Source organism: Grammomys surdaster, unplaced genomic scaffold (genome assembly GCF_004785775.1).
Source record: "Grammomys surdaster isolate TR1022 unplaced genomic scaffold, NIH_TR_1.0 214, whole genome shotgun sequence".
In the NCBI taxonomy this organism is placed as follows: Eukaryota; Metazoa; Chordata; class Mammalia; order Rodentia; family Muridae; genus Grammomys; species Grammomys surdaster.
This window is the reverse complement of record NW_021604659.1, coordinates 4,881,622-4,895,997: the sequence shown is the minus strand read 5'-3', so window position 1 is coordinate 4,895,997 and position 14,376 is coordinate 4,881,622. Positions and strand designations below refer to the sequence as shown.

Genomic DNA, 14,376 nt, shown 5'->3' with positions numbered 1-14,376 from the left:
TATAAAAGAGCTTAATAAACACTGATATAACTTTAGGAATTCTTATAGGATCATCATTAAGAATTAATAATTCACCTATATGTCTATATAGCATTACTAAGAAACAGTACATCTTTGTAGTTCTGCAGAGATCTGCTCAAAAGTGTGGGCTAATACCTAGTGATTGTCATATATATATAATAATAACAGGAAAAGCATATTAATAAGAATTTTTCCTAAATGATTTTCTCCTGGGCCTTGCCTATGGAAGCAAATCTGTTATGGATTATTTATTAATTCAAAGCAGACCATCTCAGGAAGATCACCTGCTAGTTATTAGCTTGTCCTATGATGGCTCCTCACAGGATGTCCACTATTTCCCCCACTTCTTGAAGCACTAATTAAAGCTATAAGACAAGAGAAGAGGATTCCAGAGATACAAATAGTGAAGGAAGAAGTCAAATTATCCCCATTTGCAGATAATTTGACATCAAACATAAGGATCCAAAAGTGCCAACAGGAAACTTCTAGAAATGATCAAGACTTTTAGTGAAATGACATATACCAAATCAACTTATGAAAATCATATATATACTTCTCTTTAAAAAGGGTTTATTTTTGTTTTATGTGGATTGGTGTTTTGCCTGCATGTATGTCTGTGTGAGGGTGTCAAATCACTTGGAGCTGGAATTCAGACTGTTGTCAGCTGCTAAGTGGGTGCTGGGAATTGAACTCAGGTCCTCTGGAAGAATAGCCACTGTTTTTAACCACTGAGCCATCTTATATACCAATAACAAACATGCTGAAAAAGAGATCATGGAAACATTTCCATTCAAAATAGCTTCTAAAAAATAAAATATCTAGGAATAAATCTAACTGAAGAGGCAGATATACCTCTACAATGAAAATTCAGTTAAAATTAAGACTAGCCATCACAAGAAACAAGTCAAAAAATGGTGGAGGGTTCCTCCCAGGAAAAATGTGTATTAGTATTTGCATTTTAATATAAATTTATTGTTTATTATTTATTTTATTATTTTAATATAATATTTACTATTTTAATATAATATTAATATTTTAATATAAATTAAGTTATATTTGGTGAGGAGGCAGAGGGTCATTTCAGTCAGCTTCCATGCTTCTGGGCTACATGCGTCCCATGTGAAGAGAGGCGTTGGCTTAGGACATATTTTATTATATAAGTGACAAGGTGAGAGAATCAAGGGAGATCTGGGTGTTCAATGAAGACTGATCTAAGGATGGTGCCCTTGATTTCTTAAGTCTACCCTCATCTTGTCTCCACAGCTATTCCCACAGAAACTTCCAAGATGGTAACAGAAAGACCACGTAAGTCCCAGAAGGCACCCATTTGAATACCAAGTGTCTCTTTCTCTCAGCATCCATGTCTGTACTTGCTGTACCTGCTTCGTGTGTGGAATGCTAGAACTACATACAGTCCATTTGCTTGCAAATGGGTCAACTGACTCTACCCTAGGACTTAGGGCCATTGCAAACCCCTACAGTCTTCCAGCTCTTACGTCCTGAATAAACAGGTTGTTTTGTTGTTATAGCTGTTATTATTGCTTGGTTTTGCTTTTGTACCTTTCAGAATTCTCAAATACTCCCAGTGGGAACATCTCACCTCTTCCTGTGCCTGACTCAGGTATAATTAGTCTCACCATCTCAATCGCTAATTGATTTTTCCAAAATGGGCAGAGCCTCAGAGCAGTGAACTAGACCAGCAGAAAAAGAATAAGGCACTTCTGAAGCAGGGAGTGTGGAGGGCCTTAAATAGACACGCTGTTTGCCACGAGTAGAGTTCAGGGGAATCCTTTTGATTTTTCTACTTTCAGTTCCTTCACAGATAAGGTTGGCATGCCAACACCCTGCTCCATAACCTTGAGCTATCATAAAAGTGACACTTGAAAATTTCTCACAAAATAACAAAGTTTTGTACAAGTTTCATTTTTTTTCTGCATTTAACCCAAACAGATTTGTGCATGTTTCTGACATAACAGATAGTAATCAGTGGATTTTGTACACCCTAAATGCTATTGACAACTCCTGTGACTTATCACACTCCAGCTGGGGTTGACTAGTTGGCTGACTCTAGTAGGTTTTCTTTATCTAATAGAATATAGGAGAGGGAAGCTCAAACATCTCGTGGAAAGTTGTCATGCTCTCAGATGACAACAGTCACCAGGTCTCTGTCTGCAGGGGACTGGCCGGAGCTGCAGCTGGTGGGTGGCTCCAATCGATGCTCAGGGCGTGTGGAGATCCTCTACCAGGGAGTCTGGGGGACTGTGTGTGATGACCTGTGGGACCTGAATGAAGCTGAGGTCGTGTGCAGACAGCTGGGGTGTGGTCAGGCTGTGTCTGCCCTTGGCAAGGCCTACTTTGGCCCTGGTTCAGGAGATATCTTCCTAGATAACCTCCAATGTGCTGGGGTGGAGCACTTCCTGGGCCAGTGTGCTCATTCTGGCTGGTCAGACCACAACTGTGGGCACCATGAAGATGCCGGTGTCATCTGCTCAGGTACTCTAAGTTTCTCATTTGGCAGTAATCATTAGCAATGTGTGCTTTGCTGAAATATGCCAAGAATATATCTGAATAGGGAAGCAGCAGCCTGCTGCAGGAAGGTCAGGGCCACATGGCCTGGCTCTCAGAGCTGCTATGAACTTCCAGACTGCATCTGTGCAGCAGCTATGTTTTCAGAGCACCAGTCTCTTCATCTTCACTTAGGAAACTAGAAGTCTAACTGCTCTTTTGCAGCAAAGATGTTTTTGACAAAGCACTGACTTACTACCCAACAAAGAAGTGTATGTCTCAGTATTCTCCTTAATCATAACATAGAGGAAATTCTGGGAGATGACTAATTTTAATTTCCTGTGTCATTTTTTTTAAAATGCCTTGATTTATGTGTGAGTAGTTGTGAGTAAATCGGTTCCTTCTGGGATGTCTAGTGCTAGCCCTGTCTGACAATTCAATGTCTTTAAGGAAACAGGTACAATTGCAGATGTAACTCCAAAAAACTCAGTCACTGTCAATAGAATGGGCTTGCAGTCCACAGAGCTGCCCATACAGAGCAATACATGCTACTAATGTATCTATTTCACCAGTAAATAGGCTCAGGCTTCTGGGAGCAGACACTATTCAAACCACAACATTCTACATCTGTCCATTTTCTCATTTTGCTGTAATAAACTAACACCCTAGAGAGAAGCTTATTTTAGACCTATTGATAAATTTGATTTTTCTGGTATCATGTTCTTTAAAAGGATTGATAAGTGATTAATCAATGCATATGACAGTATAATTAAACTTTATCTTCTGTTATTAAAACCTGGAGTTCCTCCCAATATCAACCTATTTGTTTTTCTTACTTACAGATGCTGAAAAACCTCTGTCTGATGTTCCAGGTCAGTGGTGTCTTTTACGGGTGGAAGTTAAGTATTGGCTGCCTTTGACTTTATCTCTGGGCTGTTTGGTCTTTCACCTCTGAGTTCACTCCTTCAGGCTGCAAAAACTGTTACGGAATGCCATGGGAAAGTCTGTCTGGGATTCTTTTCGGTTTTTCACATGTGATGTTTTGTGTGTGTATGCATGCGTGTTCATATTTATATCCATCGTTTGTAAAGTATTCATGTATTATCTAAAAAAAATAGGCTACATACTTGGTCATTTTCCTCACTGGCATAACACCAAGAGAAAAGGTACATACCTGCCACGGATCACCCCAGACGGATATGGGAGTCCCTGGGATGAGGGTCCTCGAAAGCTAGGTGGGTAAGGATTTGGTGGTGACAAACAGAAACAAACACAGAGGCAGTTTGAATCTGAATGTATTTTTCAGCTCTCAAGCAAGGGTGCTTATACATAGAAAAAAACAAATATTGCAGCTCCTAGGAGATGTATACAGGAAAGCAATCATCAAAGCACAAGAATCGTCCAAGCATATCAACCCTAAAAAGATATATTCAATAAATCACAAACAGAACAGGTAACATCATTAATGTTATTTAACACAATAAAAAGCATTCAAGTATTACGACTCTAAAAAGATGTATTCAGTGGGGCAGTCATCCAAGGCTGGTGGCAGATCTCCAAGAGCAGGTAAATTAATCTTTATAATCAACTATTATTTAACATCTAATATCTGATTTTTTATAAATCTTCAATGTGCAAATTTAAACTCTTTTAATTCCTTTTATTTAAAGCTTTCTTTACCATATACCAAAGCCCTCCTCTGATGACACACATGTAGCCATATGAAATTTTATTCTTGGAAACATTTTTTTTAATCACAATACTATTATGTAGCTTTGTAAATGATTATAAAGTCAGTTTCCCTGGAGGCAAGGTCATGTTAGTGACCCCATCTCAAGGGATGATCTCTTGCCCATTTTCTTTGCTTAAGATCTTGGTGTAGGCTATCAGGAACATGTTGTAAATAAGAAAAGGAATAAGAGAAACTAAAACGGATAAGTTGCCGTGAGAACTACAACTCAATGTTTTGTTCCTGGCAAGAGTTCCACAACCGGTCCCAGGAGGCCTCCTTCTTTTGAAGTTTTCGCCTCGGTCTGTGGAACTTGTCACACAGATTCTACTGGGGTTGGTGTGACACATACCAAAGTGACACGGCTCCTTAGGGCTCCTTGCCTGTACTCTTCTCTCTGGTCCAAAGGATGGTTTTTGTTTTATGTTTTTTGGTTTTTTGGGTTTTGGTTTTGGGGGTTTTTGTTTTTGTTTTGTTTTTGTTGGTTTGCTTTTGTTTGGTTGTTTTGTTTTGTTTTGTTGGCTCTTCTACTTACTAGCTCCTTGTCACATTTCTAAAGGGTGTCTGCCAGGGTCTCCTCTCTGCCCTTATCCCCTAATGTCCTGTCTTTGCTTTTGTTGTATTTATCACAGTATGGAACTGTACATTGAACTGTGTTTATATTTCACAAGTAAATAGACTCAGATTCACTAAGGGTCTATGGTTCTACCATCCGTGGCTAACACGGGAAACAAAAAAGTCTGCTGAAATAAAATTTGCTGCAATCCCCACAAACTGCAGCTCAGAAATCCATGGTAAATATGAAGATGAATGAATGCCCAAGGCTCTACCCAGCCTTCCTCTGAGCCTAGTACTGCAGGATTCCAGGCAAGGTATTGGGGTGTGAGGACTCATACCACCTCTTTCTCTCTCTCTCTCTCTCTCTCTCTCTCTCTCTCTCTCTCTCTCTCTCTCTCTCTCTCTCTCCAGGAGACTGGCCAGAGCTTCGCCTAGTGGGTGGCTCCAGTCGGTGCTCAGGACGAGTGGAGATCCTCCACCAGGGAGTCTGGGGCACCGTGTGTGACGACCTGTGGGGTTCTAATGAAGCTGAGGTCGTGTGCCGCCAGCTAGAGTGTGGTCAGGCCGTTTCTAGTCTTGGTGAGGCTTATTTTGGCCCAGGGTCAGGAGACATCTTCCTAGACAACCTTCAGTGTTCTGGAATGGAACATTATCTTGGCCAGTGTCCACATTCGGGATGGTCTGAACACAACTGTGGCCACCATGAGGATGCTGGTGTTATCTGCTCAGGTATTCACTCTCTTCCTATGCAACGGAAGGAATTTTGAAACTATCCTTTATGGGTGAAATTTTCCATCCACCCATTTGATTCTTTAAGCAACTCTTCAGGATCAGGTCCTGGGTACAGACACTTACCCTGTCATGAGTAGCTCTTGGCGGTTATGGGAAGTCTAGGATATCTACGGGCACTACTCTAGGGCACTGCAGTAAAGATTCCAGGGTTACTCTCTTAAGAAACTATCACTGAGTAGGTTTGGGAAGGAATCCAGGAGCCTGCACTTTGAGAGTCCCCAGGAATTCAGCATAGGGGTACCACGAGTAGCCTAGCTCTACCCACCATGAGACACAGCCTACCTAGTGGCTGGGCTAAGTTTTCTAAGCCAATAACTCACCTTAGATGAGGGTGTCCAATTGATGGTTCTAGGAGCTGATTTCTGTACCCAGAAAGGTCATGAGTCTGTCCCTCTTACTCACCATCCCCCTCGTGTCACCTCACCTTCCATCCTTTGATCTCATCAGAGAGAATGACCTGTCGTTTCTCTTTCTGTATACAGATTCAGATGCCCCTCCTCCACCTGTGCCGCCAGGTATGTCCACTGCTCTCCTAGTTAAGGAAACTTCCCACTCAGGAAGAACAACTGTGAAAACAGTACCAAATACCTTTTAAAAAATGCTAAGAGCCAGACATTCTGAGCTCTTTGTACATGTATAGATGGGCTCTTCTCAACTTATGATGGAGTTATATCTCAGAAAGCCCACTATAAAACTACCATAAGTCAAAGACTGCATTCCACATAGCTAACCTTCTGAATGCCTCGGCTCAGCAACAGTGCACAGAGCACCTGTCATTCTCACTCTCTGTGGTGCCCAGGAGCTCACTGCTGAGGCCCAGCATCCCAAGGGAGGACCAGACCACATATGTGACCCAAGGAAAACATCCACATTCAAAATTTGAAGGACGGTTTCTCCTACTTGAAAACCCATATGTCAAATCTTCATAAATCAGGGACATCCTCCAGCTCTTAATTCCCTCAAGGAAGATATTTTGATTATTTATGTTTTTCAGATAAACAGATACATAAAAGTTAGCAAGGCACTTTTTGGCTATCCAAGGGATATGGGCCAAACTCCCAGTACACTTGACCTCTAGTCACTTGCCACACACATTGGCCCAGGACACCCGGATCAGACAATGCTATAGTAAAAATGAGGGGACAGTTTGCTCAGGCTATTGTTCATCACCACGAAAATTCCTTAAAAGTCACACATGCTATGTTTTTAGAAAGAAGATTTAAGAAAGGTTAAGCAGTTTTGATCATTAAACAAATTAATGGGAGAACTAAGTTTCATGCTATGTTTTTAGAAAGAAGATTTAAGAAAGGTTAAGCAGTTTTGATCATTAAACAAATTAATGGGAGAACTAAGTTTTTATACTGAAAATATATACATACATTATATATTATAATAGTAAGTAATATATAATAGTAATATATAATATTACTTTATATTAGTAAAGTATATTACTTTATATTACCTTATGTAGTAGTAAGTAATCTTAAATAATCATACACACACACACACACACACACATATATATATATATATATGAGAGTCAGAGAGGTATTAGAAGAATCAGACTAATACTATAAATTCTAGAATGATATTGGAGGTGAATGAAGATATATTTCTTTTCATTACAAGCTCTGCCCAAAACACTGGTACAATGCAATGTACAAACAAAGATACAATGCAAGGATCCTTGATTCATTAATTACTTAATCCCTACGGTTGAGGATAAGGGAGGTCCAAAGCCTGCCCACACTCCCTCTATCAGGGACAGCTTAGAGAAAGCACCTCTTCCTTTCTCTGCTCTCCCAGGACTTCTCACATTTCTCCCCAGCAGGAGACATATCTTGTAAGATTTATCTTGAGAGAAAGTTGGAATTTACCCTTTGAATGTGCCTGGATTATCTCTCCAGCTGCAAGAAGCACACAAGTCACAAGTCATTGAAAGAAACACCTCTCTTGGAATTTGCCTGGAGGAGATCTTGATGAGTGTTGGGTGTCTGAGGCAAGGGAGCTTATGTGTTGAGGTCATTACTGAGAAAAGAAGTGATGCCTAAAGCTACAAAGCCACAATTAAGGTCAAATTTCTCAGACCAGAGGACTGAACCCAGGGCCTTGCACTTGCCAGGCAAGTACCCTACCACTGAGCTAAATCTCCAACAGTAGCTATTCAATGAAGTGTTGTCTGTAGTTTGCTCATTTTGCACGGGAATTGTATAGGTGATAAAGAAATAAAGTAAAATCCATTCTGGTTATCCATTGTGTCCTCAAAACTTAATGGTTTAAGACAGCTACATTCCAATACATGCCATAGTCTTGTGTGTCAAGGACTTGGGCAGGGATCAGCTGGGAGATTCTTCTGCTCCTCAGAGCATCAAGCTCAGGTTTCAGTGTGATTTACCTGTGTTCTAGTTTGGAGAGCTCAGGATAGCTTCATATACATCATTGGTGCCTTCGCAAGTGCAACTGCAAAAGTGAGCCCTCTTCCTTTCCAGGGAGTCTCAGGGCTTCTTCATCCAGTCTCTTTAAGGGATGGAATGGTGTGAAGCTGTATAAGTAATCCCTAGGCTCAGAAACAGGAAGTATATGTCAGTAGTCCCTTAAGACATAGCATGGCTTCTGCCATATTCTATTCAAAGCAATTACAGAGCCCACTCAGGTTCAAGGGAGGGAGCCTACTCCTCATCTGGTGATAAGAGGCATGTCCAAGTATTGCTGGCTGGCTTTGATCTGCCATATAACTATAGAGAATGTTCACTTAGCAGCTTCAGACTCTTCTAAGTTGGCACCAAATACATTGATGTCTTCAAGGAAACCATTCACCATGCACTATCTTGTAGATGAGACCAAAGATTTCCCCCAGATGTCATTATTATCTTCTTTTTTCCCTTCCAGGTCCTCCTCCAACTTCTCAGGATCCAATAACAGGTAGTCACTTCTTTATGACATGGTAACTCCATGTCAGCAGGTTCCAGGCAACATCCAGGAATATAGCACAACGGAGTCACTGGCATGTGGGTGCGGGGCTTACTTCTCTGCTGCCATTCTGTAAATGGTGACTATGTATTAGGAGGAGCATGAGGGAAAGGAAGGCTGTGGTTCTTCCCAGGATAAAGTAGACAAGAAGTCAACAGGTTAGTAGATGTAGTTCTGCAGTGCATCTCACCCACACTCAGCCTGCCTTGTTTAAGCACAGCCCTGGAGTGGATGCTCATAGACACCTTTTTTTTCATCTCCTATCACACATGTGTGTCTTGACCCTATTATTATAACCTATAGAGGTGATCAATGGAGTGTGGAGTGTGGTGGCATACAGCTGTCATCTTGTTACTTGAGAGGTACAGGCAGGAGGGTTTGAGTTCAAGGCCATTCTTGGCTACATAATAAGACTTTGTCTCTACAAAAAGGACTGGGGAATGGGCTCTGGTGGAAAGCACTTGTGCAATACCTTGGATATGATTCTAGCTTTCTCCCATCCCAGAATATAATCAGTGGCAGAGGTGTAGGATGTCTCGAACCAGCTCAAAGATCCATCTTAGGAAAGATTAGAAAACTGTGGGAGCCTAGGAGGATTACTAGGTGTCATTGAGGTGAAAAGAAGAAAAATCAAGCATCTTCATAAAATTTACATTCAAGTGAAGTATATTGTGCTTTCAAAATAACCAGATTAATTTGTTATCTACTTTTTTAGGCAGCAAGCTGCCTTGTATACCTGTGTAGGGCTATATCTTTTCATGCTAAAATTACAATGACTATGGAAGAACTAGATCTTTGTCTTGTTTAACTTTCATAAATCCCCAAATCTACAAGTTCCATTCTGAACACACTGCGTTAAAATAAGCGAACATGATCCAACAAAGTGCTTTACTATGTACTGAGAGGTGGTCTCAGTCATAGGCTATCAGCTGTGCCCATGATCTGTTTCCTTCCTTGACCCATTGGACAATGAAGTTGTTTGCCACTCTTGCTTCACAAACCGTCTCAAAGTGCTTCCCCATATACAAGCCAGATAGCCTGTCTCTGTGATAGTCTTTCCCTATCTCTGATAATCCAGAGCCTTATCTTTCTCCTAGCAAGCAAAGATTCCTTCCCTTTGGAAAGAGAGATGTGGTAAGCATAGCATATAAGTTGAACATCTCTTTGCAGGTGGTTGGAGCAAAGGGGAAGACAGGGAATTCTCACGTGGAGATACCTTTGAGCCATCAGAATTAGATTGAATGGTTTCAGCTCACCAGGGACAACAGCCACATGATCACACTTGACTTGTCTGTCCTGATCACACTGTCTGTGAGCTGGTCATTCCTAAGATCACTCAATGACACCATGTGGCTGCAACATGACATGCTTTTCCTTATTTCAGGAGGAAGAAACTCTTGCGGAGGAGTCATTTCCAGCCTCTCTGGTTCATTTACGAGTCCACAGTACCCAGAAAACTATCCAACAGACATACAATGTGTTTGGGAGATCCATGTGGAGAAAAATTTTCGAATAGAGCTCATGATTCCAAATTTGAAGTAAGAAACTAGTTTTAAAGAGAGGGTTCAATCTGGATAAGAATATTGCTTTGCTTAGCTGTGGTAAAGACATTTTCTTTACTGATCAAAAAAGCATAAGAGCACACACATAGGAGCATCCCCAAGTTCAACTCTGAATTAATTTTGTAGCACTAATAGTTATCTCTAGCTAGAAAAATGCAGCAAGCCATTTATCAATGTTTTTGACACAGCTCAGCTTTGGAAATTTGACTTCTAATTTTTTATTTTTTTAATCTTATCTGGATTTATTATTTTTATCGATATTTTATTTATTTACATTCCAAATGCTGCCCACTTCCTGTTCCCCCTACCATGAGTTCTTCACCCCATCCTCTCTTCCCTTTGCTTCTGGGAGGGTGCTTCCCTACCCACCCACTCCCACCTTACCCCGCTAGCATTCTCCTTCCCTGGAGAATTAAGTTTCTACAGGATTAAGTGCATCCTTTCCCACTGAGCCCAGACAAGGCAGTCTTTTGCTACATAGGTAGTGGGGCCCATGGACCAGCACATGTATGCTCTTTGGTTGGTAGCTTAGTCTCTGGGAGCTCTGAGGGATCTGGGTTAGTTGATACTGTTGTTCTTCCTATGGGGTTGCCATCCCCTTCAGCTCCTTCAGTCCCTCCCCGAACTCTTCCATAGGGGTCCCTGACCTCAGTCCAATGGTTGACTATAGGTATCTGCATCTGTCTCAGTCAGCTTCTGGTAAAGCCTCTCAGAGGACAAAATATATTCCCTAAATGCTCAAAACCACTGAACTTATACACTAAGCACCACTATATCTCCATTCAGGCTAGCCTTTTGCTTGTCTATATTTTATATAGACTTTAGGAGACTCCTTAGACATGTTGGTCAACTATTCAAGGCTTGGGTACACATTTTTTAAATGTTTCCCAAAGTGAAAGGTGATAGAATAGCCATTGCCTTTCCTCTGACACAAAGAGGACAATGTCCAGTAGTTACTGCCACCCTCTCATGGCCATGCCAGAAAGTCATAGCTGATGTTTTAGAATGTTGACTGTGTGTCTATACCCTGGATTACATGATTCTTCTACACCTATGTTCACATGGAGGTCAAGGGTCATTTCAGGTGTCATTCAGGCACTATTCACCTTGCTTTTCAAGAGAGGTTGCTCATTGGCCTTGGGCTCTTGAAGTAGCTAGGCCACCATAACCAGAATTTTCACATGGGTTCTGGGGACTAAACTTGGGTTTAATGACAAGCACTTTACTTACTGAGCTATCTCTATAGACCCTGGGTTATATGCTTCTAGGCTTTGTCATGCTCCAGCATCTTTATAACCTACAAATGTCTTTACCATCCTCATTAGATACGAGGAGAATGAGACCATGGAGAATAATTAGCTTGCCCATTGACAACAGATGCTGATCTGTCTGATGTCAAAGCTCCAGTTCCTCACCAAAACTTTTCTTCCACAAAAAACTTCACAAGGCCTTTCTTCTCCGACATGGTACACGTGCTGCAGCGGACCAAGACCATGAGATTCCATGACAAACCAGCCTCAGCCAGGCACCAACTCATGGTTCAATCGAGACTGTGTCAAGGCTGTTCAGACTTGCTTTAAACCCAAACAAACAGCAATCACAAATTCCTAACAAACAGTATCTTTGTGGCTGGTTAGAATCACTATGATTTTAAAAATCACGATAAAGTTGTATTTAAAAACTTCATATATTACCTAGGCAAAGAAAATAGAATCCTGATAAAGCATTTGAGAAAGACTAATGAATACTTCATGTTCTGATATTGTCACATTTCGGGGCATTGATACTGAGGATGTCAGTACTGTGCCACTAATACCCAGCTTTCATCTCCCACCCAGCCTGGAAGATATCCTTGGATGTCCCTATGACTCAATTGAAATCTTTGATGGCCCCAGAATTGCATCACTCTCCATGGGAAAATTTTGTGCCCCATCAGCTGTGGTATTTTTCTCCTCCTCAGACATCTTGACAGTGGTGTTCCGCAGTGATTATATGACAACAAACACTGGCTTTTATGCTTTCTTCAATGCAATTCCACAAGACGGAAGGGAGTCAGGTAGGAAGCTTCGGGTAACCTTGGAGAGTTAATAGAGAACAATTTCTGACTTGACACTCCTAATCACAAAAGCCTAGTTCAGTTTTAACCTACACCCCCAAACACACACACACACACACACACACACCCCACACATACACACCTGCTAGAGTTGGTAGCATCACAAGGGGATAGATTTTCTCATCATGAGGGCCCAGTAGCAAACAACAGTAAGATGGTAACATACATCCTGCACAAATGATGCAAAGGGTACTTATAAAAGGCCAGGCAGCTTCCATGGAAAACTATGCTCAAGGAATGGTCTTCAGGCTACATTTGCTATCACAAGCACACTGGGAACTGTCCAGAGTTCTGAAACATGGAAGCCCAACACTCCTGGAGATTTTATGCCCGCTCCCCCTTTACCTGTTGACTCAACTCACATGTAGCATGCCTTAAACCATATGTGCACTCTGACTGGAGGCTTGGGGATTCCTGTTAGCCTTGGCCTTGTAGACAGTCATTGCAGAGCTATATTCAATTTGTACCCTGCAAGGAGCACTGCCTGTCAGTTGTGAGATGGCTGATGTTTAGGTTCCCCCTGCAGGAACTCCAGTAATTCTTTGAGACTGCCAGAAAACCAGACAAGTAGTAAGTTTCTGCCTGAAGTTTGGGTTTGTTTGTCTCTGAAGAAAGAAATTTCTTTCTGGGTGTGATCTCTGTATCTTATATGTGGGCTCTCCCTAATTGATCCCGAGAGCCTCTATGATAAACACTTGATAGATTTTACAAATGAGAAAACAGCTCAGAGAGGTGAAGTAATTGTCATGTAGGGGGCAATAGAATGAGATTCAACCTTAGTTTCTGTCTTACTCTAAAACCATGTGGAATCAAGACAACCTCAAGGGTTTGCATTTGTGATGACCTTGGCCATGGTCTTTCTTCCATTGCTGCTCCTAGAAGTGCCTATTTTGGTCCAGGCTCTGGAAACACTTCTGGACAACATTCAGTGTTCAGGAAAGGAAAACAACTACTTATCTGGATCTCTCTCTCTCTCTCTCTCTCTCTCTCTCTCTCTCTCTCTTCTATTTTTTTTATCTTGAGGGTTATAATATAATCACATTTCTCCTTTCCTTTCCTCCTTCCAACCTCTTCCATATAACCACCCACCTCACTGCCCTCCCCTTGGTTTCCCCCCTCACACACTCCCTTCCCCATTCCTCCTTCCCATCTCCTCTGAGAGGGTGGAGGCTCCCCTGGGTATCCCCCACCCCACACTCTGACACATCAAATCTCTGCAGGGCTAGGTACGTCCTCTCCCAATGAGACCAGACAGGGCAGCCCATTTAAGGAAATGGGATCCACCAACAGGCAACAGTTTTAGTGGACAGCTCCCACTCCAGTTGTTGGGAGACCCACATGAAGACCGAGCTGCATATCTGCTACATATGTGTAGGGGGCTTAGGTCCAGTCCATGTATGTTCTTTGGCTGGTGATTCAGTCTCTGAGAGCCTTCAAGGGATCAGGTTAGTTGACTCTGTTGTTATTCCTATCCCCTTCAGAGTCCTCAGTCCTTCCCCCAACTCTTCCATAAGAGTCCCAGAACTCCATCCAATGTTACTTTCTACAGAAACTTCCCCATGCTCAAAACTGAAATCTTCCTCTGTTTAGAAGAAAGACCAGTGCTACGGTTGGCAGGCAGCTCTGGACAGTGCTCAGGACGTGTGGAGATCCTCCACCAGGGGGCCTGGGGCACCGTGTGTGATGACCTGTGGGACATGAATGAAGCTGAGGTTGTATGCAGACAGCTGGGGTGTGGTCATGCCATTGCTGCTCCTGGAAGTGCCTACTTTGGTCCAGGCTCTGGAAACATCCTTTTGGACAACATTCAGTGCTCAGGAAAGGAAAACCACTTTGGCCAGTGTTCCAGCTCTGCCTGGTTAGATCACAACTGTGGCCATCATGAGGATGCTGGAGTTATCTGCTCAGGTATTCTGCCTCCTATAATGGGTTCTTTCTACGAGGCATCTTAGTGATGGATAGAAGCCCTCAACAGAGCAGGGGTGTGACTCTATTGAAAATGGCCATGTTAGCTACTTCTCTCATAGCTGTAAACATAGTACCTGACAAAGGCAACTTACCAAAGGAAGGGTTTGATTCATGGTTCAGGTGCAGTCTGCTCTGGCAGAGAAGTCATGGACGAC

General features: G+C 42.1%; 1 protein-coding gene across 1 annotated transcript in view; it reads left to right on the top strand.

The window, feature by feature from the left end:
- Positions 1-14,376, top strand: part of LOC114625248 (putative DMBT1-like protein) — a 68,278-nt gene that overhangs the window by 51,628 nt on the left and 2,274 nt on the right. The window contains exons 14-21 of the mRNA XM_028772537.1: positions 1,285-1,326; positions 1,589-1,642; positions 5,225-5,542; positions 6,088-6,120; positions 8,495-8,527; positions 9,960-10,113; positions 11,976-12,193; positions 13,844-14,161. Coding sequence (XP_028628370.1) covers positions 1,285-1,326; positions 1,589-1,642; positions 5,225-5,542; positions 6,088-6,120; positions 8,495-8,527; positions 9,960-10,113; positions 11,976-12,193; positions 13,844-14,161 — 1,170 coding nt within the window. The remainder of the gene's footprint in view (positions 1-1,284; positions 1,327-1,588; positions 1,643-5,224; positions 5,543-6,087; positions 6,121-8,494; positions 8,528-9,959; positions 10,114-11,975; positions 12,194-13,843; positions 14,162-14,376) is intronic.